We start from the raw sequence: 26,013 nt of genomic DNA on the forward strand, positions 1-26,013 counted from the left end.
CTGAGAAGTGTTGAACAACGACTGCACTCAGGGCCGTGCCGGGATATCGACGCGTCCGAACTGCACTTCCGGTTCCCGCCTGCCGTCTGCAACAGCTTGTCTTTCATGGGTCATGTCGTTATGATTAAGTTAGATGCTTGTCTTTGCCTTGTCGTGATAGCCTTCCCGTTGCACTGTGCACAAATCGCGACGTAACACTGCCTCCGCTCAAGTCTCAGCGCTGGCAGTAGCCCGACCAGTGAGCGTTTACATGTGCGCTGCAAATGGATCGAACTATGTCGACCTGGCGCAGTCCGGCCGACTCAGCCCGACGCGACGCTCGTTCAGTCCGACCGGGCGGCATTTGCACGAGTTCGGCAGGCCAGTTGCAAACCGACAAGCCGACTTGACCCGATGCTGTCGGGTTCATGCAAAACGCCCCGATATATTAGCGCTCTGACGCTCAAGCACGATATATACCGCCGGCGGTATATCGTGCTTGAGCGTTCCTTGGTTGCTCAACGAAGGATATGCTGAGAACAACGCGACGCCGATAAGGCGATGCGCCAACTCACGACCAAAAGTTTTTCGTTTGAGCATGGCGGCTATTGTACAGAAGTCACAAGAACAAAAACTGATAGCAGGAAGATTAGACAAAAGCAAAGCGACACAGAGTTAAAACATGAACAGCTCACACTTCACACACTTCGTCAACACGTGCGCTATTGACGTAAATGTTTTCGGAAAAGCGTGGCGTTGAAAAAACAAATCAATGTTTTGAGAAATAATAGTCACGGATGACGTGTTTCCGCATTTATATGTGTGGTGCAGTTTTGATGTCTTACTAATCAATTTCTGCGTGTTATCTAACGCGCGAGATAACTTCACAGTGTTGGTGAGCGTGGTTCTCATGAGCCTGCCGCAAAACTCGATTTAAATATAAATTTCGCTGTGCCCCGATGCGATCATGCTCATGATAGGGAATACTCCAGAATAATTTTGACCACCTGGTTTTCCTTAAAGTGCGCCAATTCATGGTAGACGAGCGTTTTCTTGCGTCTTGCTTCCCATCCAGAGACCGCGGCCATAGCAGCAGCATGCTATCCCGCACCCTCTAGCTTGGGAGCTCGCATAGCAGTGCTCTTGCTGTGCGGACATTTCTTGAATTTCTATGCCTTTTTCTGCCCTCGGCGTTTTTATTTTGTCGACATAGAGAACCCGAGCCAACTCGTCGAAAATGAAACAACGCTTTTGAACGGGGCGGTGCGGCATCATCATGCGTAATTTCGACATGTCTATTCGATTCAACCAAGTGTATTTGCGCCTGCTGAACCTATTCTCGGGGCGTCGCAAATCGGTGTAGCTAAGGGAAACGTTTGGGGAGGAACCGCGTTGTGAACCGGAAGTTCAGCCGAAGGTCGTTCTTTCCTATTTATTTCTTTGATGAAATTGCACGGCCGTCCACGGGTAGCTGCGCTGACGGGAGTGAACGACGTTTCTTGAGGCGACTCCCGGTAGCCCAGAACGGTTCACCAGCCGTCTCTGGTTTTCATGAATTGGGCATACAAAACGTATTACGCCCCTGGTTGCAAACCTCATTCAGAAAACAGCACACCGCGCGACAACTTCCACACCTTCCACTTGTAGACGGTGGTCTAAGAACGATAGCTTGGTAAACTCCAATAAGTTTTAAACCCCACAAATTGCCGTAGACGATCAATCCACTGGCAGCGGTCATCACACCTGGCTCCAGTAAGTAAAGCCTACCCCTTATCACAACCCGAGTAACGACTTAAGAACTTTCAAATTATTCGTAGACTTCCTTGAACACAACAATGCGCTTTAGACGCTCTCCCAGCGCCAACAAAACTGTTAAAAGGCCCCGAACAATTAATAAAAGAAATAAATTATGGGGTTTTACGTGCCAAAACCACTTTCTGATTATGAGGCACGCCGTAGTGGAGGACTCCGGAAATTGCGAACACATAGGGTTCTTTAACGTGCACCTAAATCTAAGTACACCGATGTTTTCGCATTTCGCCCCCATCGAAACGCGGCCGCCGTGGCCGGGATTCGATACCGCGACCTCGTGCTCAGCAGCCCAACACCATATACACTAAGCATCCACGGCGGGTGCTTAGTGTATATGGTGTAAATAATAATAAATAATAAATGATAAATAATAAATGATAGCTTACAATGTGCTTTCAGGTTTATACGTGATTGTCTAAAGACAAGGTACAAATTATAATCGATGTTATTTTTTTATAGAATTTGGAATAAGTGAATGAGCTCTGGTCAGGGGTTCGACGGTGTAACTCTTCGCATGTGAAAAACTCTTTCCAAAGAGCCGACATGTTTCCTTCAAATATTTATTTATTGTTGTACCTACGCGCTTCCCTCTTGGTGGCCGAAGAGGCTGAAATATTTACTTTGCAAAACCTAAACCAGCACGCCATTCAGTCGTATCATACCAAACTCTTGCAATAAATTTCATTTATTTATGGCTAAATTTCATAACGTTTAAGTTCCCGTCGATAATACTTCCTATATTCTAATACTCTAGTGCACCCTAAGCTATGTGGTTTCACACCGTGGGAAGAACGAGCTCGATAAAATACTCTGTGAAATGAAAGGCAAAAAACTTACTCACACAACTCAACCCCTTTCAGTCGAGAGCTGCTTCGGACAGTGTTTGCCACCCCGTAGAGACATAGTACATGAAGAACCGGTTGACAGTCATATGTCACCTTCTCAAGTTCTTCGCCGGAATGACCTGGGGAATGTCCCCAAGCGCCACGCTGCAACTATCTAGGCTTCTTTCTCTCAGCTTCTTGCGGTACAGCTTCCCAGTTTTGACTACCACATGTAAAACAAGCCAACGTAATATTCAAATCTTTCAGGCAGAGGCCCTTAGGATGTGTGTAGGTCTTTCTCCAAGTTCGTCAATGGCGGCAACTGTTGCAGTCGCCAGGGAACACCTCATCGAGACCCACATCAAAGTTGAAGCACTAAGCGTGCACGTAAGGCACCTTTCCCGCACTGCTTGCCACATTCTAGCCTCTGTATATGCTGAGAGACCGCGTGCCTCATTCTGCCGAACGGTATCCGGACATCGTGAGGCAATACTATGTTGCTTCACACCTTCCGCCAGACCTTTTGCTCCATAGTGGTGCCTCATTCGCCCAAAGATCAACCTGACAATACCTGGCGTCCGAAAAATAGCAGATATGTCACCAGCGGCTCTTAAATAGCTTTCCTAACTCCTATTAAAGGAGAATTAGTGGTATTACACCCGCAGATACTGAGGAATGAGCGCTGACAAAGCTTTACCGCAGCTGTAGTAATTGCAGCAAAAGCCACAATTAAGTTGAAAACGTCGCACGTTTTCAACTTGATAGGGAGCAGAACTCGCAGTACACTTTATTAATGATGAACCAAGACACGAATGGTCGATTTTCTGCCACACGAAGACGGCAGTAAAGTGTTTATTGTCAGCCGCACGGCGCAGTTTGCACGAACAATTGGTATTTGAAACCACAGAAGCCATACACCACCTGACTGAGAAAGTACATGAAATATTTTTTCAGTGGATAACAATCACATTGGTATCACTGGCAATGAATGTGCCTATGAAGCTGCTTGTTCAGCTCATGCACAAGACGACCGCATATTAATCCCGTTGTCTAGGACTGATGATGCAAGGATAATACGTCCACTTGCACGCCATTGCACTGCCCCGCAGTGGCATGAACCACATGAATGCAGGGCCGGTAACACACCCTGTATCCAACTTTATGCATCCTGCTTCCACCGAGACTTGCTCGAAGAGATGCGACCCTGTTGTGTAGGCTATGTTTAGGCATCGCGTTTACCAGTGCTTAATCGTTCCGCATAGGGATTTACGGCACCACAGCATGTGGCGATTGCACCGACGCGTGAACGATTCGTGATGTTCTTTGCCAGTGCCCGCAGTAGAGTGCGCAGAGACAATCGCTTTCCGTCGTGCTGAACCAGTTGCACGACCAGCCACTTTCGGAACAAAGAATTCTGAAACATCGAGGCGTCTTGACATCACATCAGAAGGAACCCCCGTTTGCTCTCTGATCCACACCGCTATCTTCCTTTCCCTTAACGTTTCGCTGAACATTTTTCGTTCCGTCGCTATTCGCGTGGTCCCCAGCTTGTTCTCGAGCTTCTTGTTACCCTCCATGTTTCTGCTCCATATGTTAGCACCTGTAGAATGCAAAGGTTGTGCACTTTTCTTTTCAACGACAATTGCAAGTTGAATATGTGTGGAGTCTGACAACGAGAGGCTTTCTTGCTTTATTTGATACATGTTTTGACTCTAATAACTTATGGTCACGTCACCTCAGAAATTGTTAATGACAAATTTGTGTGACGCAAAGTATGCGATCACGTCTAGGCCACCGTGAAAATGACCGTAATTAAAAAAAAAAGGAATAGCACATCAACTTATATATTTACTACAGTATAGGGCTGAATAAACGGGAGGTGAATGCAATGCTACATCACCTCACATCGTTGTGGAGGTGTCCAACATTGGTGAGACTGTGGACATAAAAGAGTGCCTTGTGTAAATCGACACAACCAATTTGTTGGAGAATTTGTTGTATAGCGCGAAGCGGGAGAAGGGATGAAGAAGAACGACGACAAGCGCTTGTCCTCGTTCTTCTTCATCCCTTGTCCCGCTTCGCGTTGAATCACATGGTCTCATGGAAAGCCAACTAGCCGAAACCATCCTCCTAAGTTACAATTTGTCGGTTTCCTAAGGCAAGCTCTTCTCACTCAACGGCTGGTAACTATTGTGCTGCTGACCTCCTGCATGTGTTCGTCCTGGAACTGGATCGTTCGCTCAAAGACCTCCGTTCTCCTGCACCAGAACGGTTCAGCAGGGCGTCCGCTTGAATCTGCCTTACTCCCTGTAGACTGTAAGAGCAGCAGTGGTGCCCTTATACATATGGTGTTCGACAACTTCAAATAGTGAATTCTAGATTCGCATACGATACCGAATAGCAAGGACCATTCGATTCGCATGCGATGCCTTGAATTGCCGTTGTCTTATCTTTGACCACGTTGGAGGACCAGCACGGCGAGAAGCTGCGTGTGTGACGTCACGTGTGCGTTTGGAACAGTCGGTTGCACATTCCGAATTTTCAGCTTTCCGGTTCTGCGGCTAAGAATTGAATTTGCTGCGGTCTACATGGAAAGCTCGTTTTAAGTGTTCTTTGGAGAACATCCTTTGAAGGGAACGTGCGTCTCTCAGTAACGGATAGCAAAATACTCCACCAACTCTCGTCTTTGGCCGAGTACCCTGCGCAGCCTCTCGTGCGCCTTGTTCGCACTGGGCATGCAACTTTGCTTCCCACTCTACTGCATTCACCACCAGGGCTTCGTGCATCGCCTCCGAGAACCGCAGCCCGATCACGGAGACGTGCTTTCAATTTGCAGACAACCCGTAACCGACAAGCACTTCACGGAATGAAGTGTTGACCGGCGTTTCCGCACCGCCAGCTGAAGAGGCCGTCACGCCCTATTGTACTTCTTCCGATTCATGAAAGCGAGCAATATTTGTCTCATGTGATCTCCTGAAGCATGGTTTGACATGTACACTCTAAGAACAGTTTACACCCTTTGGCTTGCCCCTTCTTCCACACAAAGGTAATCGTCATCTGCCTTGATGCGTTTCCTTTCTTTATCGCTGCAAGCCCGGAACTTTCCAGTGACGAACGGCACGCGCGTTACCAGAAGAGGCACTCCAAAGGGTGTAAACTGTTCTATGCTGATAACGCGCGTGCCGTTCGTTACTGGAAAGTTCCGGGGTCGCAGCGATAAAGAAAGGAAACGCATCAAGGCAGATGACGATTGTTTTTGTGTGGCAGAAGGGGCAAGCCAAAGGGTGTAAACTGTTCTTAGAGTGTAGCGCGATTTATTTAAAGGGCTCAAAAAGTTTTGCAGGGCGCCTTTTTGCGCGAGTTCAGACACTCAGGGAAGGAAGAAAAATAAGCAAGGGATAAGGCATGCACATTCGAAGATACAAATCAAAGAAGCAAATGAGAAGCTGTACCATTGTAGGCACTTTTACGCGTATATATGAGACATTATTACGTCTCGACCGTGCATTCAATACATGATCTCTTTGAAGTCACGATTCAGCGGCTTGGCGAGTCCTATGAACCTAGCCGTCGAACAATAGAGGAAGCAGGGACCGTCTCGAACCAGGACGCCACCGCTTGGAGCGCGAAGCTGCTTCATCCACGTGATGCGCTTCTCGGTGCCGTCGGTAGAGTTTTGGTAGTGAACGTGTACACACTTTATGTGAGGCTTCAGGCTGTCGCTGAACGTCTGCACGCATACCTCGGCGATATTGTCCAGTAACGTCACCGCCGACAGAAGGCACAGGTACTGCAGGCGGCCGATGAGGGAGATGGCTTCCTGGAATGAAGGGATGCCCAAAAAAATTATATTCTTAAATAACTTAGACCTCCAAAAATTTAATAAGGGCGTAAATGTCTTTAACTCGCACTCTGATGGTGAAAAAAAAATGATGCAACGGTGAATGATAGACATTTACATGCTTTATCCTTTCTTTTTGGGTGCATTGTATAGTGCATGCATTTGGGCTTGTTAGTTCATTACCTGAGCAGAAATATCACGGAATAACAGGATGTGTGTCTGTCCCTTTTTTCCCCATAGTATTATGTTGCGCTGTTCGGCACCAGGAGCGATGGAACATGCGAGTGCGACAGGGAAGGGGTAGAGGCTAGAAAGTTTTGCCGAAGCAATTTCAGTTGGCCGTATGTAACCCTTCGATGCCCGTGTCTGCGGTAAACATTATAAAGTGAAATTAAGCTTTCAGAAATTGTGCTAAACTAACTAAAGAATTTGATGGGAGCAAATCGGTGTTTTGATACTGCAGGAACTTATGGTTGCGATCGGTTGCCTGTTCTGAGCGAAACAGCAAGCTCTGGGAAGAAATAATTATTTTTTCGTTTCTTCTGCCGTTAGAGGGCGACAGTGTCTGCGAGTGTAATTACATAGTTACCGTGAGCATTTGCTTCAAGAAAGATACGCAACTACAGTGAACCTAATGGAAAAGTACTTTGTTGCTGATTGGTTGGTTCATGCAGAACAAGTAATGCATTGCGCAGAATCTGTATTTCTTTTTGTTCGCTTCTGAAAGGAAAGTGTGGGCATTTCATTTCACAGTGGCGGCAAAACTATTCTAGGTGTTCGCGCATTTCCGGGTGGCGCTAGTGGTTACCTTACATATATATTGGCTTCCTGTCGTTTCATGCAATAAAAGATTGGGTATATCTAATTTAGTTCTAGCGCAAGCTGAGCAGGGACCAAAGAGAGGGATATCTGACACACACAGTTCTTTGTGCGTGAGATGTGCCTTTCTGTTGTCCTTGTTTAGCCTGCGCGACAACAAAAGAATATATGGCATACCAACAAGCCCCTATAGCTATCCTCATCGACAGTTGGTAGTCTGCGGTCTTTCCTACCTCTCCCTCCGTCATTTTTCACATATTTTGCACAGTACGTAACTCACTGAGCATACGTATAAACGAGAAAATTTTTGCTCCGGCCCGATCGACACATATAGAGTAGGAAACCATCCGTAAACATGCTCGTGGCACTGAAAGAACATAGATCAAAGCCGACTCACCATCAGACACGCCTCGTCGATGGGCAGGGCATCGTGCCGAAGCACGAGACAAGTCAGCGAGCTGTTTCCGGCGAGCAGCCGACCCAAATACGGGTAGTCTGTGAGCGAGGGACTAGGGCAGTCTGAGAGCCGCACGGAAACCGCTGGACAGGTCTCGATGAACCAAAGGGACATAGGGCCATGCACGTCACTGCGGGTAAGTCTGGCAAGTGCATTGTGAAACACGGGGCCGCCGTCTTGCATTTCCGGCTTGTTTTTGGGATCGTTGTAGAACTCACCTTCGCAGACAGCGCACTGAACGAAGCTACCCTGCCTCTCGATCCGGACGTCCAGTTCTTTGAAGTCGGGGCAGTTCTGCGCCAGACGGCGCAGAGCTGACGGGCGGCGAAGCCCGCAAGGGGTCGCGGAGAGGGATCGCAGATGCTCCAGTGAGCCGCCCTGGAGTAGCGCCGTCAAGTCGAGGTCGGGGCCGAAGTGGAAAGCGCTTATGTTAAGCTCGACGACCTGCTGGAGCTTGACAGAGATGAAGTCGCGAAGACTGTCGCGGTACATGGCGCCCGCAGTCGCGTAAACACCATCGGAGGGCTGTGCCGGAAACAGCAGAAGGCAGAGTTCTCGCACTTTCGTCCAGAAGTGTCTAAAGCCGGCCAGGCCAATCCATTCCGGCGTGAAGCCTTCTGCGTGGTGCACGGCAACCAGGACCAGTTGTTGCGGCAAATGGATGGGATTTGTGTACCCGACAGCGAGATCTCGGAGTAGAACACAGTTCCACATGTTGCTCGACCTCTGGTAGCTGACGTTGGCGCAGACGGCCGCGCAGCTCATGAAGTCCAATGGTGTGGACGGGAGGCGTTGATTGGAGGCTGGCACCTCGGAAGAGAACGTGAATGCTTCCAAATTGACGCCCTGTTCGAGGATGGTGTTACATTCCAGGAGCGCATTCATGAAGTTTCCGCGCACGAAATGAACACGCAGCTCGTCCAGCTTCGGGCAGTAGCTCAGGAGCGCCGAGAGAAGCTTGAAGTTCATGTCGCCGCTCACTTCGGCGTACATGCGGCGGAGATTGAGTGCGAGGGTGCCTGGCACTTGCGACGCGGTGTTGTGCACCTCCCTTATTTCCGAGTCCACGTCCGTCTCAGCAACGAGGGAGAACTCAACTTCCTTTAGACGCGGGAGCCGGTTTAGCATTAAATCGAGCAGGGCGCTCGGCCTGAGCGGGCAGGCGGCACACCGCAAGTATTGGAGTCGCGCACATTTGCCGATGTGCAGAGGCAATTCGTTCGGTTCGAGAAGAATGCAATTGGTCATGTCGAATGAGCGGATAGCCGACACATATTTCACAGCGTCTAGCTTCTCAACCAGAGAAGACTGCCCTTGGTGGGCGCGTATCACGACCATTATTTCGGTACCCCTGTGCCTTGTTTCTTTAGTGGAGGGCTTCACGCTCGGCAAATTATAGAGGCTTGAGTGGCGCGACCGAAGCAGCGGGGAAAGGCAATGGTGCTAACCGAGCGTTACGCACTACGGTTGACAAATGTTTGTTGCACACGTTATACACTACGCGCTAGCAACGTGACGTCATGGAGGTGCGGTGGCGCTGGCGTAACTCTCAAAGCGTGGATAAGAAATATTTCGACGGGATTTGCGAAGGCGTGCGTTTATCGCAAGATGTTCGAACGAGTTTTCCACATTTACTCGGCAAACATCATTGTTAAAAGCAGTGAACTTTGATGAAGGGCAGCAGAAGTGACAAAGTTGTTCGCTCGTTTCACCCACTTCTGTGTGCCTGCTTGTTCACAGTATGCATTCGTAGATGCATGAATCCGTGGTTATGATACCCTACACGAGATAAGATTTTACCGTAGGTATGCATGTGTGGCTGCAATACACCGGAGCCAGCTTCAAGCGATATAGCATCTAACCTGTAGAATAGAGCTAAACCCACGCTTAACGACTAGCTAATACCACAAGCCTAGCCATGCAGCTCTTGCTTTCGCAATGCAACTAGGGTTAACCAGAGCTAAACCGCAGGCAATTTTTACATGAACTCGCTTCTGACAGGTCGCGAACAGCGATGGCATATAAGGTCGTGCCGAGATATCTATGCGTCAGAACTGGACTTCCGGTTCCCGCTGCCGCCTGCAACAGCTTCTGTTTCATGGGCCATGTCGTTGTGATTAGGTTAGATGCTTGTCTTGCCTTGTCATGATACCCTTCTTGTTGCACAATGCACAAATCGCGACGTCGCACTGCTTCCGTGCTAGTCCGAGCACCGGCTGCAGCCGCGGCCAGTCAGCGTTTCCATTCGCTCTGCCATCGGGTCGGGCTGGATCAACCTCGTAGAGTAGGGCCAACTCAACCCGACTCGATGCTCGTTCAGGCCGATGGCCAGCGTTTGCACGAGCTCGACAGGCCAATTCAAGCCTGACAAACCGACCCGCTTCTGTCTGGTGCATGCTAAATGCCCCGCTATATTAGCGCTTGGTAGGGACTATAGCCGGTGCTGCATCGTGTTTAAGCGTGCTCCTTCGTTGCTTAACGAAGAGCAAATTAAAAAGAATGTGCACTGATAAGGTGATGCGTCAACTCACAACTATTATTTTTGTGTTAGAGTACAGTGGCTATTGTGTGGAAGTCAGAAGAAAAAAAGGAACTGAGGGAAACAATATTAGACAGAAATAAAAGCGAGACAGATTAAAACACCTCATTCCCTTCGTCAACACGTGTGTGATGGACGTTCATTTTGTTGCAAAAGCGCGGCGTTTGAAAATTGTGTGATTTAAGAATTCATAGTCATGGATGGAGCGTTTTCGCTTCTATCTGTGTCGCGCAGTTTTGCTGCCTTACTAATCTCTTCCTCCGTGTTATCTAACGCGTGATATAACTTCACAGCCTTCCTGACCGCGTTTGTCGTGAGCATGCCAGAAAACTCGATTTAAAAATGAATTTCCTTGTTTTACGCTCCGAAACCACGATACAATCATGAGGTACCCTGTAGGGGTAGGACTCTCGAATAATTTTGACCACCTCGGTTTCTTTAACTATCGCCCGATGCATGGTGCACGAGCTTTTCTTTGTTTTTTTGGGGGGGGGAGGAGGGGGGGGTTTGCTTCACAACCAAATTCCGTGGCCATGGGATTCTGTCCCTCTCCCTCGAGCTTGGGAGCTCGTTGCTGTGCGAGCACTTCTTAAATTTCTATGGCTTTTTTTTGTTCCCTTAGTACACGCCTATGTCATGTGTCTGATTCGCCGGCGTAAAATGATTATGAAGGTAAATTTAACAAATTTACCTTCATAGTCAAAAGAAGCTCTAGAGCTTGTCGGAATAATTTCATCACATATATACTAGAATAACGCTCGCATAAAACTCATTGACAGCAATCTGGTGGGATTGATATTCCTTTTAGATACCGAATTCAATAAAAATGCTCGAGGGCAATGGGTAGGCAAATAAATTTGCTTAACCACAACAGAATGTTTACTCGGAGATTTCCAAAAAAAAGTTAGTACAGCTGTTTTGCCACTTACAAAAGACACACTGATATTCAGAGAGCATCCTTCCCCAAGTTGATTTGCACATCGTTGGCAGTGAGCGAGTAAAATTAATTTTCGGAGACCAAGCTGTTGATGCCCGAAGGTGGGCGGGCCACCCTTTACCAGGTAGCCCAGACCCGTTCAGCACTCGTGGCTGGTCCTCAGGACTTGGCCTAAGCGAAACATGTTACGCCTCCCATTGCAAACCTCATTAGGAAAACAGCACACCACGCGACCACTTTCTCCACTTCCACTTCTGGACGGTGTTTTAACAACTAAAGCCTTGTACCTCGGACAAGCATTTATCCTCCAAGAGCTCCCATAGACGATCAATCCACTGGCAACCGCACTCGGCTCCAGCAAGTAGTGTCTGCACCTTACCACAATCCGACTAACGGCTTATGAAGTTTGAAATGTGTCGTAGATTTCCTTGAACCCAACATTGCGCTTTTGACGCCCTCGCAGACCCAACAAAATTGTTAAAAGGTCCCGAACAACTACAATATCGTGGAAAAGGAATGTTCAATAGCCAGTACGTGAAACAAGGATATTTTAAATAATTTATCCATAAAATGACGACTGTGGCTATGCATGGATGTGTAGTTAGTAAGGAAACAAATAATTAATGGTAGCTTACAATGTGCTTTCAGGTTTATACGTGATTTTGACCGCTTGTAGAGCTGGTATCATACTACATACCAGCTCGACCAGCGGCGGAGAGGAAGGACGCGTTAGCCACTCCCCAAACGCGAGCCCATCCCGAAGATAGTGGAATGCTGGGCCAACCCGCGGTGAGATGCAGTTCGCCTTTAAGAGGCCCACATACACAGCTTCGCCGATCATCCTTCTTCACAGAGTGGAGCGGCAGTGATATTTTTTTCGTTCCGTCGCTCGTCGCGCAGTCCTTAGCTTCATCTCGAGCTTCTTTTTTACCCTCCTTGTTACTGCCTCCGCCGCCGGTCGCTCAGTCATTGCACTATCTTCGGCATTGTTCGACGTATGGGGTGTGTTGACGCCTGCTTCAGCTCCGCCGCCGGTCGCTCCGTCATTGCACTGTCTTCGGGATCGGCCCACGTATGGGGTGTGCTTGAGGCCTGTTTCACCTTCGCCACGGGTTTTCCCGGCATTGCACTATCTTCAGGATCAGCCCATGTATGGGGAGTGCTTAAAGCCTGCTTCACCTGTGCCACGAAGTTAGTGCGATGCCAGGCCGACACGCGGCAGAGGTGAAGCAGGCGTTTAGCACTCCCTATACGCCGGCCCATTGAGAAGTTGGTGCAATGCGGGGCGGACCCGCGGCGAGGTGCAGTTCGCCATTAAGGGGCCTTCATGCACAGCTTCGCTGGTCATCCTCCTTCACAGAGTGGAACGGCTCTGATATTTCTTTTTCGCTCCGTCGCGCTTCGCGGGGTCCTTAGCTTGTTCTCGAGCTTCTTTGTTACCCTCCTAGTTACGGCCCTATATGTTAGCACCTGTAGAATGTAATTGTTGTGCTTTTTTTCATTTGAACGATCGTGGTAAGTTAAATATTTGTGACGTCTGAGAAAAAGGGGCTTGTTTACGTTATTTTATATATGTTCTGACTGTAATAACTTAGGGCCACGTCACCGGAGAAAATTGGTGATGACAAACTTGTGTGACGCAAGGTATGCGATCATATGTAGGCCGCCATGGTAATGACAATAATGTAAAAACAAAAATAGCACATCACCTGATTTATTTATTGAGTATAGTGCTCACTTAACGGGAGCTGAGGGCAATGCTACATCACCACACATCGTTCTGAAGGTATTCAACAATGGTGAGATTGTGCATACAATAATTTGCTTTGTCTATATTGACACGTGTACATGTTTATCTTTCTCGGGTGACCAGGTTTCACCGCTTATCAAATGTTATCACGCTGCGTAGGACGCCCTGCAGTTTCTGGAATGTTATCGATGGTTCCATCCGCTGTCTGTCACCGAACCTTGTTTAATCTGATTGCATGTTTGCGCGACAAAAAAGTTTAGAACTTTGTGGAAGACACGCAGCTCCCTGCGGTTAGTCTGAAACGTTCGGCGATTGACGTATTAAAGCCGACGCACTTGACCTGTTGATCAGACTTTGGACGATCGCCGACTGTATTCGCCGCTGTCGCTGGGCTATAAGTGTAGCCTGTTGTCGTGGGCACTTGTTCGCCCAATAAAAGTTAATTTTGTCTTTCACAGTATTGCTACTGTGTTCTTCAACATCACCACAGCGTGACAATATCGAGAGAACCAATTTGCAGGAGAGTGTGTGGTGCAGCGCGAAACGCGACAAGAGATAAAGAAGAACGAAGACGAGCGGTTGTCCTCGTTCTTCGGTGTCCCTTCTCCCGCTTCGGACTGCATCACATAATCTTATGGACAGACAGACAGACAGACAAAGAACTTTAATAGCAAGGTCCTGAGACGCTTTGCCCTAGGGCAGAGCTGCGGGCCGCTCCCACGTGGGGACTGGTAGGCCGAGCCTAACCGCCGCATCGTGGGCTCTCTGGACAGCCCAAGTTTGCTGTGCATATTCCGAGCTCCGGATGGCAGAGCTCCACTCTTGTTCTGTGATGCGATTGGGTCCCTGTAACGAGGGGCATCGCCAGAGCATGTGTTCGAGATTGCTAACAGCCCCACAGTCGGCGCAAGTAAAGCTGAAAGCCTCTGGAGTGATCATGTGAAAAAGGGCCAGGTTCGGATAGCACTGCGTCTGAAGCATGCGTAAAGTGGACGCCAGAGGTCTAGCCAGTTTGCAGTGAGGGGGAGGATAAGTCCTCCTACCCAGGTGATAGTGCATAGTAATTTCGCTGAAAGTAGTGAGAGTGTCCCGAAACTCGAGAACCCCAGAGTCTGAGCTCAATCTTGCTCCCGCGCGGTGGGTTAGTGCGCGCGCTTGGGAGTGGGCAATGTCATTAAGATTGGGAAACGAGTCAAGCTGGGGGTCGAGGTGAGCCGGAAACCACGTGATGGTGTGCGGAGAGATTATCTTGTTCTTGAGAATCTTGTGAGCCTCCTCAGCGATGGATCCTGAAGCGAAAGCCCTGACCGCCGATCTCGAATCAGTGAAGATTTGTGATCTGCTGTTGTCTAGGAGTGCTATAGCAACTGCGACCTGCTCCGCTCTGGTTGGTGTTGAGCACTTCAGGGAAGCCGCATTCACTATCTGTCCGTTGTGATCAACGAGGGCAATGGCGAAGTTAGACGACTGTCCATATTGGGCTGCGTCGACAAAACATGCCGAGTAAGGATCGTCTTTGGTACGCTTGAGGAGGGCGAGGGCTCTTGCCCTGCGTCTGCCTACGTTGTGTCGAGGATGAACATTACGGGGAAACGGTGCAACTCGTATGTTGTTCCTTTGATTGTCTGATATTTCATATTTCCGCTCTTCCATGAGGATAGGGTTGATCCCAAGAACTGCCAGGATCTTCTTTCCAGCCGGGGTACAGGATAGACGGGCCAGTTGGGCTGACTCCAGGGCCTCGATTATCTCGTCCAAGGTGTTGTGCACTCCTAGTTGCATAAGGAGGTCCGTGCTCGCCCGTAACGGAATGCCTAGTACTTTTTTTATACTTTTTCTGATGAGTGTGTTTAATCGTTTTTTCTCGGAGTTATACCAGTTGTGCATGGCGGCCACATAAACAATATGACTCATGAGGAAGGCGTGGAACAACCGGAGGAGGTTGTCTTCCTTTAAGCCTCCACGCCTATTCGAGACTCTGTTGATGAGTCTCATCATGTTCTCAGCCTTGGCTGTCAACTTGTTGAGCGTAGTATTATTACTGCCATTCGATTCGATGAACATGCCAAGGACCCGAATGGTGTCTACTGTGGGGATGGTACAGCCGCTTTTAGTGTGGAGCTTGATGTTTATTTCAGACAACGGTTTCCATCCTCTAGGTTTGGGGCCTCTCCTGACTGGCCTGTAGAGGAGGAGCTCAGACTTGCTCGGGGAGCATCTAAGCCCCGTATTTTCCAGGTACATCTCTGTTTGATCTACAGCCTCCTGTAAGCCTAATTCAACAGCTCCCTCGCTTCCTCCGGTGCACCAGATTGTGATGTCATCAGCGTAGAGCGTATGATTGATCCCTTCTATGTTGGAGAGTCTTTGCGATAATTTCGTCATGGCGATGTTAAAAAGCAGTGGTGAGACTACCGCACCTTGTGGCGTGCCTCTGGGGCCCAAACTGAAATTGTCGGACTTGAGGTCACCGATTTTGAGCGTGGCCTTGCGATCCCGTAGGAACGAGCTGATGTATCTGTGGAAGGCGTCTCCCAAATTGAGCTCTGAGATGGAGTTCAGAATGTGAGCATGGGATACATTATCAAAGGCTTTCTCTAGGTCTAAGCCTAGGATGCCTCTTATATCTCTTGTGGTGTTGTCAATGATTTGACATTTGATGAGTTTCATGACGTCTTGCGTTGACAGGGCCGGACGAAAGCCGATCATGTTGTACGGAAACAATCCTTGTTTCTCGATGTGCTTAGAAATTCGATTGTGTATGACATGTTCCGCTACTTTCCCCACGCAGGACGTGAGGGAAATGGGTCTGAGGTTTGAGAGACTCGGGGGTCTTCCAGGCTTTGGAATGAGGATGACCGAGGCCATTTTCCAGGACTCCGGGACAACCCCTCGTTCCCATATTCCATTAATCTCCTCTGTCAACCATTCTATAGAGCAGTCGTCCAGGTTTCGGAGGGCGCGGTTGGGGATGCCATCAGGACCAGGGGCAGACCTGCCATTTAGATGCTGGAGAGCTTCCCTTACCTCGCATGTCTTGAAGGGGTTATCTAGCTCGGGGCAAGATGAGCCTTTGTAGGGGGGATAGTCTTCGTCACTCGAGTTGCCCAGTGGCAGATACTTGCGAGCTAATCTGTCGAGTACGGTCTGCAATGTCTCTGATTGTGATGCCTGGTGTAGAACCTTCGCTATCACTTGTCTTTGGTTTGACTTGGTATTGGTATCATCCAGCAGATGCTTGAGTAGGTTCCATTTAGCTCCAACTCTCATCTGGCCATCCACAGAATTGCAGACCTCATCCCACTGTTGTCTGCTCAAGGTTTGGCAGTGATCTTCTATAGTTCTGTTGAGCTCCGCGATCTTTTTTCGGAGCCTTCGGTTGAGTTTCTGCCCTTTCCATCGTTTCAAAAGTGACGTCTTCGCTTCTAGAAGATGAGCGAGGCGGCTGTCCATCCTGTCCACCTCCAGTTCAGTCTGGATTTTCTTTGTCGCCGCGCTGATGTCCTCCTTTAACTGTTCAGCCCACTGCTCGAGGCTAAGTGCTGAGTCATTCGTTTGTGCTCGCTCTTCCCGAATCTTTCGAAAGTAATCCCAATCTGTAATAATGAACTCTTTGAGGTCCCCGCTTTTCACGTTGACGCAGGTGGCCAGGATGTTGTGATCACTGCCAAGGTCAACTTGGAGGTTGGACCAAGATGCCGATTCCACATTCCGTATGAAAAAGAGATCGGGTGTGGTATCCCTAGAGCAGGAGTTGCCAATCCTGGTCGGAAAAGCCGGATCTGTTATAAGCGTGAGGTGATTATTGACTGTAGTTTGCCATAGGTCAACGCCCTTGCGGTTAGCTTGTTGGTACCCCCATGCTGGATGCGGAGCGTTGAAGTCTCCGGCCACCAGGAGTGGAAATGTCTTGGCCTTGCTTGTAGCCCTGTTAATAATTGCAGCGAATCTTTGCCTGAGGTCTTTGGGAGTACTGTATATGTTAAGTATAAAGATACTTGTCTTGAATGGTCCGCTGGGGATTATTTCAACAAGCGAGTGTTCAACCTTATTGGATTGCAGATTCAGATCGTGGGCTATGAACGCACATTTGTTCGAGACTAATGTGCTTATTCCCCTCTTCCCATCAGCATATTGGGTATGCGATTTATAGCCTGGAAGGGTGACCTTATCCGTGAGCGTTTCTTGTAATAATATTACATGTGGCTTTTCCGAGTGGGTCCGAATGAACTGTTGGAGGACGTTCCTTTTGCGATGGAATCCCCTACAGTTCCACTGCCAGATGTTAATTACTTTGTGATGTGCCGCCATGGTGGGACGTAGTAGATAGCTAGTATTAGAAAATGCTGCGGAGCGCAGCCGCTGCCGACCTTTCAGTGTCGGTGTCATTCACTTTTTCCAACGGTGTAACTGAAGCCATTGTAGAGACGTGGCGTTCCAGATTATCGCATCTGATTCCTAGTGCTTTGACCACCTCCGCAAGTTTGTCAATAGCAATTCGGACTTTTTCGAGGGATTCATCAATTTTATCTATCGTTTTTTCCAATTTTCGAACGCTGGCGCTCTTGTCTGAGGCATGAACTGCCAGCGCCCTCTTTTTGGGTAAACCAATGGCAGTCGGTTCCGCTACGGGGATCTCCATGGGCGTTTCTACAGAAGAGGCCTGACTGGGTGGAACTGACTCTCGCTTGCTGGCTTGCTTGCTGGCAGTCGGTTCCGCTACGGGGATCTCCATGGGCGTTTCTACTGCAGGGGCCTGACTGGGTTGAACTGACTCTCGCTTGCTGGCTTTCTTTAGCTCTGCAATTTCTGCTTTGAGCTGCTCCATAGCGTATTTTAACGAAGCGTTTTCTCTTTCTAATTGTGCAATCCTGTCCTGCTCTGGCGATTGACCCCCCGTTACCTTTTTCGGTGATTCCTTGACCCGGTCAGCCCATGTGGTACCACGATGAGCAGGCTCCTGAATCTGAACTGCAGGCCCCCTGGAACGAGAGTGGCCTCTGGAGCGGGAGCGGGTCCCGGGGACCTTGCGGCCTCTGGAAGACGAGCGTTCCGTCGAGCGACCCCTAGAAGGGACACGGTCCTGGTATCCGCTATCCTCGCCGCCAGGGTCTCGGGATCGGCTCCTGGATCTGTGCGAGCTGCTGAGGGCCGGCTTGAGAGGCATTGGCGACCCAGTTGGTTGTTTGGATTGGTCGCGGTTGCGCCGTTCTCTTCTCCGTTGCCTAACTACAAACGGAATTTGGAACCTTTGCTTGCAGGTTCTGTCAGCCGTGAGATGAGGGCCTCCGCAAAGTGTGAACTTCGGTGTACATTCGTGCTTATCGTCCGGGTTGCTCGCACCACAGCCGCGGCAGATGGCATTTTCAGGGGCTGGGCAGACGTCAGCTCTATGGCCAAGCTTTCCACATGCATAGCAAACGTCAGTTTGTCTGCGATAGAGTGAGCATTTGATTAAACTGGGACCGCATTTTACGTAGTCCGGGACTTTGAGTCCATCAAACAGGATGACTACAGTGCTTGTGTTCTTGATTCGTCTCACCTCGAGGGCGCTTGGGTTCTTGGGTTGAATGATAAGGCGTTTGAGCTCCTCTCGATCGATGGTGGGATCAATGTCACGAATAACTCCCTTGCATGAGTTTTCGGGGGCTGCGATATATGTACTAACTTCGTAGCTTGCTTGTCCAATGAGTAAAGCTTTCACATCGGCGTAGGCCATGGCGTTGCGTTTTGATGGCGTGCTTGCCACCAATATGTTTTGCACCACGTTCGGACAGATAATATCCTCCGCCGTATCCGCCTCCGTAAGTCTAGCAGCGGTAGTGAGGGCTTGGGCAACTCTGAAGTGGCCCATCTTCTTGATGTCCAGTCCTCCACGGGGACGGATTATGATTCGAACATGCTCTTTCGGTAGGTGAGGCAATCTCGAAGCAGTCGTTAGCCGTGTCTTGACACTCGCCGTAGCCTGGCTTTTATTCCCGCCACGTCGCATGTCGGTGACTCGGCCGCCCTGCCCGAGCGGGTCCTGGATGATGGGTTTTCGTTTGTGTAATGCCGTGGTCCACCCAGCGCTTTCATTGACTTCGTCGGGAGAGATATCCTCACCGTCAACGGTGATTTGCATAGCTGTAGACATCGTGGCTTGAGCGTGCGGAACCGCGCTGAGCTCGCCCACCAAGCCTCTGCCGGGCACAGGTCGCACAGAAAGGTCCTCGAGTGATTGGGAAAAACAAAAATCTTATGGAAAACCCACTAATTCAAGCCATCACACTAAGTTACAATTTCTGGGTTTCCTAAGGCAAGCCTTTCTTATTCAACGGCTCGTAGCTGTTGTGCTTGTGACCTCCTTCATACGTTCGTGTAGGAACTGGATCGTTTGCGCAAGGGGCGTGGTTCTCCTGCGCCAGAATGGTTCAGAAGAGTGTCCACTTGAATCTGTCTTCCTCCCTGTAGACTGCAAGAGCAGCAGTTGTCCCCTTATACATATGGTTTGCGACAACTTCGAATAGTGAAGGCTCGGGTCGAATACGATCCGAATAGGTGGGACTATTCGAATCGTATAGGATGGCTTGTACTGACGTCGGTCTAGCCGCCATGTTGGTGGACCGGCATGGCGAGAAGCTGTGTCCCTGACGTCACGTACAAATCTAGAATATCGGCATGCATACTGCCAATTTTGAGTTTTCGGTTAGGTCGCTAGGAGTTGAATTCACTGAGGTGTATGCGGAAAGTTCTTTTTAAGTGTTCTTCGAAGAACATCGCTCGAAAGGAACGTGCGTGTCTCAGTAAGGATGAAAACATATTCCATCAACTCTGGTTTTTGGCCGAGTACATTGCGCAACCTCTCGTGCGCAGAGTTCGCACTAGGCATACAGCTTTTTTCCCTTATCTACTTAATTCACCAACAATGCTTCGCACATTGCCTCCGAGATTTGCCGCCCGATCTCGGAGGACATGTTTTCAGTTTTTGTACTTCCCTAAACCGACAAGCGCGGCACGGAGGGCTCTGTTGACCTAGTGTTGCTGTATATGCTCCCGCAGGGAGCAGAGTGGCGCATAGGTCCGCCGTCGTGCTCCAGCTCTGCAGCGAAGCCACTCCTCACGCGCGCAGGAGCCAAATGCCGCGCGGTGTTCCGCCTTTTTCTCTAGTGGTCGCGAGCTACAAGCGCCAATTGTTCGCAGGCGCTTAGCAAAGGTCACTTCTTAATACAGGCTACTCTCGAACGAGTCATTCGTGCAGCCGGAGGGGGTGGGCTTCCAACCAACCGAAACTTTGTATGTACCGATGTAAACACGCATATACAAACACGCACGAACGTACAAATAAAGGGTAGGACCACCTTCGATTCCCCAAAATAAGGTACTCCAGTGGCTCGAACAGCTCCAAAGTTCGCTCGCAAACGCGCAGTACGTTGCCACAAAAAGCGGTGCAATGATTTTCAGCAGGCATATGAAGTTGTCTTATCATGGTCAGAAAGCAAGAAATTTTTTAAAGAGTTTTTAAAACTTCACACACGTAAGGTGGACACTTAGCGCATTTTGGCTGCCGAAACCAGCCGGTTAATGACCGTCGCCAAGAGAGCTATCGTGCCTATAATTATGTCAGTGACCGTTAACAGAGCGCCATTTATCGCTAACCATCGTTCACAACAGCTGCACGTTTCCGATACATGCGGTGCAGACGCAGATTTAAGCTCATTTCAAATGTTCACATGCGCACATTTTAAGCAAAGCTTACTTTTAAGATTCATTCATACCGCAGACTAACCAGCTATATAGTAGCAGCAAATCTGCAAGTAGAAAAAAGATTCAAGATACAAGAGCTTCTAGATCAAATTTATTTCATACAAGGGAATGCATGAACGGCTGCTGGCAGCAGGTCAAGTGTGCTTGTTCTTGGAACCTTGGGGGCAGAATTCAAGGAAACTGGAAAGTCAACAGGCTATTCAGAGTAACAACAGGTTATTTTTATTGCAGTAATCACATCATGATGGCAAACTTGCAGAGTAATTAGTCACACAGTGCAGACTGTAATATGACAACACATTTTTCTTGATCTCTTATCACTGAGAGAAAAGCCAGTAGTTGAAGACACTGTATCAAGTCAATGAAATCACTGAAGCAAGCTTTGGCCAAAAAGTCAGGTTACAAAGCTTTGTGAGCTATCGCATCAGAGGCAAGGAAATTTTACGTCATTCAACATTGCATTCACTCCACTCCCGCCCACAGGAAACAGCATTCACCAAAGCACAACGTAGATTTCCAGCATGTTTAATTTAACAATTTTTTGTTCCATAGGCTGATACATGATGCTCACAAGCTAGCACACATAGAATTCCGGCTTAGCTTCTATGGCAGCAATTAGTTAACAAAATAAATAAGCCTATGCACTTCAAGACAATAAATTGACGAGAATCAATTTTACTGTTCTCAAAACTTCACATGGAGAAGGAATATATTACAATTATCACAGCTAGAGAGCTAAATGTGCATATGCCAACTTAGCACCCATGCCAACTTAGCACCCAACCCGCAGCTGCTCCTCTCAACGCACGATCGACGGTCCGCTGATTGCAGTGGCGATGGCACTGACGGAAACGACGAGTTCGCATGAGTCAGCGATGCGCCCGCAAAGTGGGCTTCGCAGCGGCGCGGATCATTTGACGTCGATTTCGCGCTCGGCCAATAGCGGTGCGAGCGGCGCCGGAAGAGGTATGCGCAACTCTGCTCCCTGCGGGAGTATATACAGGAACACTATGTTGACCGGCGTTTCCGCAGCTCCACCTGGGCAGGCCGTCACGCCCCATTGCACGTTGCCCGCTGCATTAAAGGGAGCAATATATGGCTCATGCGCTCCGGAATTATTGTCTCACATGTAGCGCAAATTATTTAACGAGTTCAAGAAGTGTTACAGGGCCCCTTCAGCGCGATTTCAGACACTGACTGAAGAAAGGGGAATAAACAAAGAATAAGGCCTACATATTCGAAGATTCCAATGAAAAAAACAAATAAGCTCTATCATTGTAGGCACTTTTATGCGCATCTATGAAACACTATTATGTGTCGACCGTGCCTTCATCTACATGATCTGTTTGTGGTCACGATTCAGCGGCTTGCTGAGTCCTATAAACGTCGCCGTCGAACAATACAGCAAGCAGGGACCGTCTCGAACCAGGACGCCACCGGTTGGAGCGCCAGCCCGCTTCATCCACGTGATCCGCTTCTCGATGCCGTCGGTAGAGCTTCGGTAGTGAACGTGTACACACTTTATCTGAGGCTTGAGACGGGCACTGAATGCCTGCAGGGATTCCGCGGCGTCATTGTCCTGTAATGGCGCCGCTGACAGAAGGCACAAGTACTGCAGGTGGCGGATGCGGGAAATGTTTTCCTGGAATGAAACGATGCCCGCAGAAATTTATGTTACTAAATAAATATAGGATATAGGAATTAAATAATATAGGACATGAAATGAGGAGGGAGGATAACCGATGGTCATAAAGGGTTGGGTTACGGTCTGGATTCCCTGACAAGGGAAGCGTAGCAGGGGGCGGCAGAAAGTTTGGTGTGCGGATGAGATAAAAAAGGTTTGCAGCGACAACATGGCCATAGTAAGCACATGACCGGAGTAGTTGGAGAAGTATGGGAGAGGCCTTTGCCCTGCAATGGGCGTAGCCAGGCTGATGATGATGGTGAATTAAGACCTCAAAAATTTAACGAGGGTGCAAATATCTTCACCTCGCACTCTTATGGCGAAAAAAGTGTTGCAAGGGTGTGAGTTATAGACATTTACAATCTCAATCCTTTCTTTCTGGGTTCTAAAAATTGTACAGTGCACGCCTTTTGGCTTGTTAGACCATGACCGCAGCAGAAATATCACGAAATAACAGATGTGTGTCTGTCCCTTTTTTCCCGTCCTATTATTTTGCGCTGTTCAGCTGAACGAACGATGCAACATGCAAGTGCACCAGGCGAGTGGCAGAGCCTAGAACGTTTCGCGGAAGCAATTTCAGTTGCGCATGTCTAACCTTTCTATGTCTGTGTCTGCGGTGAATCTTGCAACCCCAGTAAACATAGCGCAGAAGTACTTTGTTGCATAGTACTTTTTTCTTGCTGAACAAGCAACGCACCACACAATCTGTTGGTTTTGTTTTTCGCTTGAGATTGAAACATGCGTATCTCATGTCACAGTCGTGGGAAAACGATTGTAAATGTTTCCGCATATCTGGGTGGTGCTCACGAATACCATGGCTATGTACTATTTTGCTGTGGTTTCATGCAATAAAAGAGTTGGTAGTCCCTGCTCGGTCCTACCTCTCCCTCCACCATTTTTCGTGTATTTTGCGCAGTACGCCATTCAGTGAGGCCTCCCTTCCCCCAAATAAACAAACTAGGAAATTTCATTTCCGGCGCTTTCGACACATTTAGATTACGGAACCATGCTCGTGGCACTGAAAGCCCGTAGCGGAAACCCGACTCACCAGCAGACACGCGTCGCCGAAGGGCAGGACATGGTGGCGAAGCACGAGACATCTCAGCGAGCTGTTTCTGGCCAGCCGCTGACCCAAAGACGGGTAGTCTGGGTGCGAAGGACTAGAGCAGTCTGACAGCCGCACCGACACCGCTGGGCAAGCCTCGACGAACCAAAGGAAGAAACGGACATGCACGTCACTTAGAGTCAGCCTTGCAAGCGCATTGTGAAAGACGGGGGCGCTGTCGCACATTTCCAACATGTCTTCGTGATCGAGGAGGAACTCACCCTCGCAGACGGCGCACCGAACGAAGCTATCCTGCCTTTCGATGCGGACGTCCAGTTCTTTGAATTCGGGGCAGAGTTGCGCCAGACGGCGCAGGGCTGACGGGCGGCGAAGCCCACAGGGGGTCGCAGAGAGGGATCGCAGATGCCGCAGCGTGCCGTCCTGGAGTAGTGCCGTCAACTCGAGGTCGGGTCCGAAGTGGAAAGCGCTTATGTTAAGCTCGACGACCTGCTGGAGCTTGGAGGAGATGAAGTCGCGAAGACTGTCGCGATACGCGGCGCCCGCCGTCGCGTAAACACCATTGGAGGGCTGTGCCGGAAATAGCAGAAGGCAGAGTTGTCGCACGTTCGTCCAGAAGTGTCCAAAGCCGGCCAGGCTAAACCATTCCGGCGTGAAGCCTTCTGCGTGGTGGACGGCAACCAGGACCAGCTGTTGCGGCAAATGGATGGGATTTGTGTACCCGACGGCGAGATCTCGGAGCAGAACACAGTTCCACATGTTGGTCGACCTCTGGTAGCTGACGTTGGCGCAGACGGCCGCGCAGCTCGTGAAGTCCAACGGTGTGGACGGCAGGCGTTGATTGGAGGCTGGCACCTCTGAAGAGAACGTGAATGTTTCCAAATTGACGCCCTGTTCGAGGATGGCGTTACATTCCAGGAGTGCGTTCATGAAGTTTCCGCGCACGAAATGAACAAGGAGCTCGTCGAGCATCGGGCAGTAGCTCAGGAGCGCCGAGAGGAGCTTGAAGTTGAGGTCGTCGCTCACTTCGGCGTACATGCGGCGGAGACTGACAGCAAGGATGCCTGGCACTTGCAACGCGGTGTTGTGCATTTCCCTTATTTCCGAGTCCACGTCCGTCTCAGCCACGAGGGAGAACTCAACTTCCTTCAGACGCGGAAGCCGGTTTAGCATTAAGTGGAGCAGGGCGCTCGGCCTGAGCGGGCAGGCGACGCACCGCAAAATTTGGAGTCCCGTACATTTGGCGATGTGTAGAGGCAATTCGTTGGGTTCGAGAAGGATGCAATTTGTGAGGTCGAGTGTACGGATAGCCGGAACCAGTGTCATAGCTTGTAGCTGCTGGACCAGAGAAGACAGCCCTTGGTGAGCGCGTAGCGCCACCATTATTTCGGTGTCCCTGTGCCGTGTCTCTTTAGTGGTGGGCTTAAGGCTCGGGGAATTATAGAGGCTCGAGTGGCGCGGCCCAACGAACGGGGAAGGGCGTTGGTGCTAAGCGAGCGTTACGCACGACTTTCGACGAATGCTTGTTGCACACGGGATACACTACGGGCGAGCAACGTGACGTCACGGAGGTGCGGTGGCGCTGTTGTTACTCGCAGGGCGTGGAGAAGAAATATTTCCACGTGATTTTCGAGGCCGTGGGTAATCCGGAAGGTGCTCCAACGAGTTTTCCACTGTTACTCGGCAAAGATTATTGTTCAAAGCGGCGAACAGCGATTAAGAGCAGCAGAAGTGACAAAGTTGTTCGCTCGTTTCACCCCCTTCTGTTTGCCTGCTCGTTCGCAGCATGCATATACAGATGCATGAACCAGTGGATATGATACGCTACACGAGATAAGAGTTTACCCAGGGTACGCATGTGCGGCTCCAATACACCGGAGTCAGCTTCAAGCGATACATCCGCTATCCTTATAGAGTAGAGGCTATATGTTTGAGACGTTACACTTACAGTTTACCCTTACTTATACGTTACTGGTTGCACTTACGTGAACCCGACAGGCATGGGCATGGGCATGGCGTGACCGCGTGCGCTTTTACATGAACTCGCTTCTGAGAAGTCTTGAACAACGATGGCACCCAGAGCCGTGCCGAGATATCGACAGGTCCGAAGTGCACTTCCGGTTCCCGCCTGCCGCCTGCAACAGCTTCTGTTTCGGGGTTCATGTCGCTATGATTAGGTTAGATGCTTGTCTTTGCCTTGTCATGATAGCCTTCCCGTTGCACAGTGCACAAATCGCGACGTCACACTGCTTCCGCTCAAGTCTCAGCGCTTGCCGCAGCCCGACCAGTGAGCCTTTACATGCGCGCTGCAAACGGGTCGAGCTGGGTCGACCTCGTGACGTCTCGCCGACTCAGCCCCACCCGACACTCGTTCAGGCTGTCCAGGCAGTGTTTGCACGAGCTCGACAGACCAATTCCAGCCCGACAAGCCGACTGGACCGGCTTCTGTCTGGTGCATGCCCCGCCATATTAACGCTTGCCAGAGACTATAGCCGGCGGTGCATCGTGCTTAAGCGCACTCCTCTTTTTCTTAACAAGGGGCAAATTTACAACAACGTGATA

At 49.6% G+C, this 26,013-nt stretch overlaps 2 protein-coding genes across 3 annotated transcripts in view; both read right to left on the minus strand.

Moving 5' to 3' along the window:
- The window catches only part of LOC139049018 (uncharacterized), a 49,632-nt gene extending 23,619 nt beyond the window's left edge, over nucleotides 1–26,013 (minus strand). The window contains exons 1-2 of one of the 2 annotated variants that reach the window (XM_070524038.1): nucleotides 23,437–26,008; nucleotides 20,904–22,346 (exon numbers count right to left, since the gene is read on the minus strand). In XM_070524038.1, coding sequence (XP_070380139.1) covers nucleotides 22,038–22,346; nucleotides 23,437–24,834 — 1,707 coding nt within the window. In that variant the 5' untranslated portion in view covers nucleotides 24,835–26,008 and the 3' untranslated portion in view covers nucleotides 20,904–22,037. Of the gene's footprint in view, nucleotides 1–20,903; nucleotides 22,347–23,436 lie in introns of those variants that run through there. The other variant, XM_070524039.1, reaches the window with a different exon arrangement.
- LOC139048983 (uncharacterized) lies at nucleotides 6,123–9,448 on the minus strand. Its single transcript, XM_070523998.1, has 2 exons — nucleotides 7,673–9,448; nucleotides 6,123–6,435 (listed from the first exon to the last, which is right to left on the minus strand). The coding sequence occupies exons 1-2, from the start codon at nucleotides 9,068–9,070 to the stop codon at nucleotides 6,124–6,126; spliced, it is 1,710 nt and encodes a 569-aa protein (XP_070380099.1). The 5' UTR covers nucleotides 9,071–9,448; the 3' UTR covers nucleotide 6,123.

This window comes from Dermacentor albipictus, chromosome 8, assembly GCF_038994185.2.
Source record: "Dermacentor albipictus isolate Rhodes 1998 colony chromosome 8, USDA_Dalb.pri_finalv2, whole genome shotgun sequence".
Classification (NCBI taxonomy): domain Eukaryota; kingdom Metazoa; phylum Arthropoda; class Arachnida; order Ixodida; family Ixodidae; genus Dermacentor; species Dermacentor albipictus.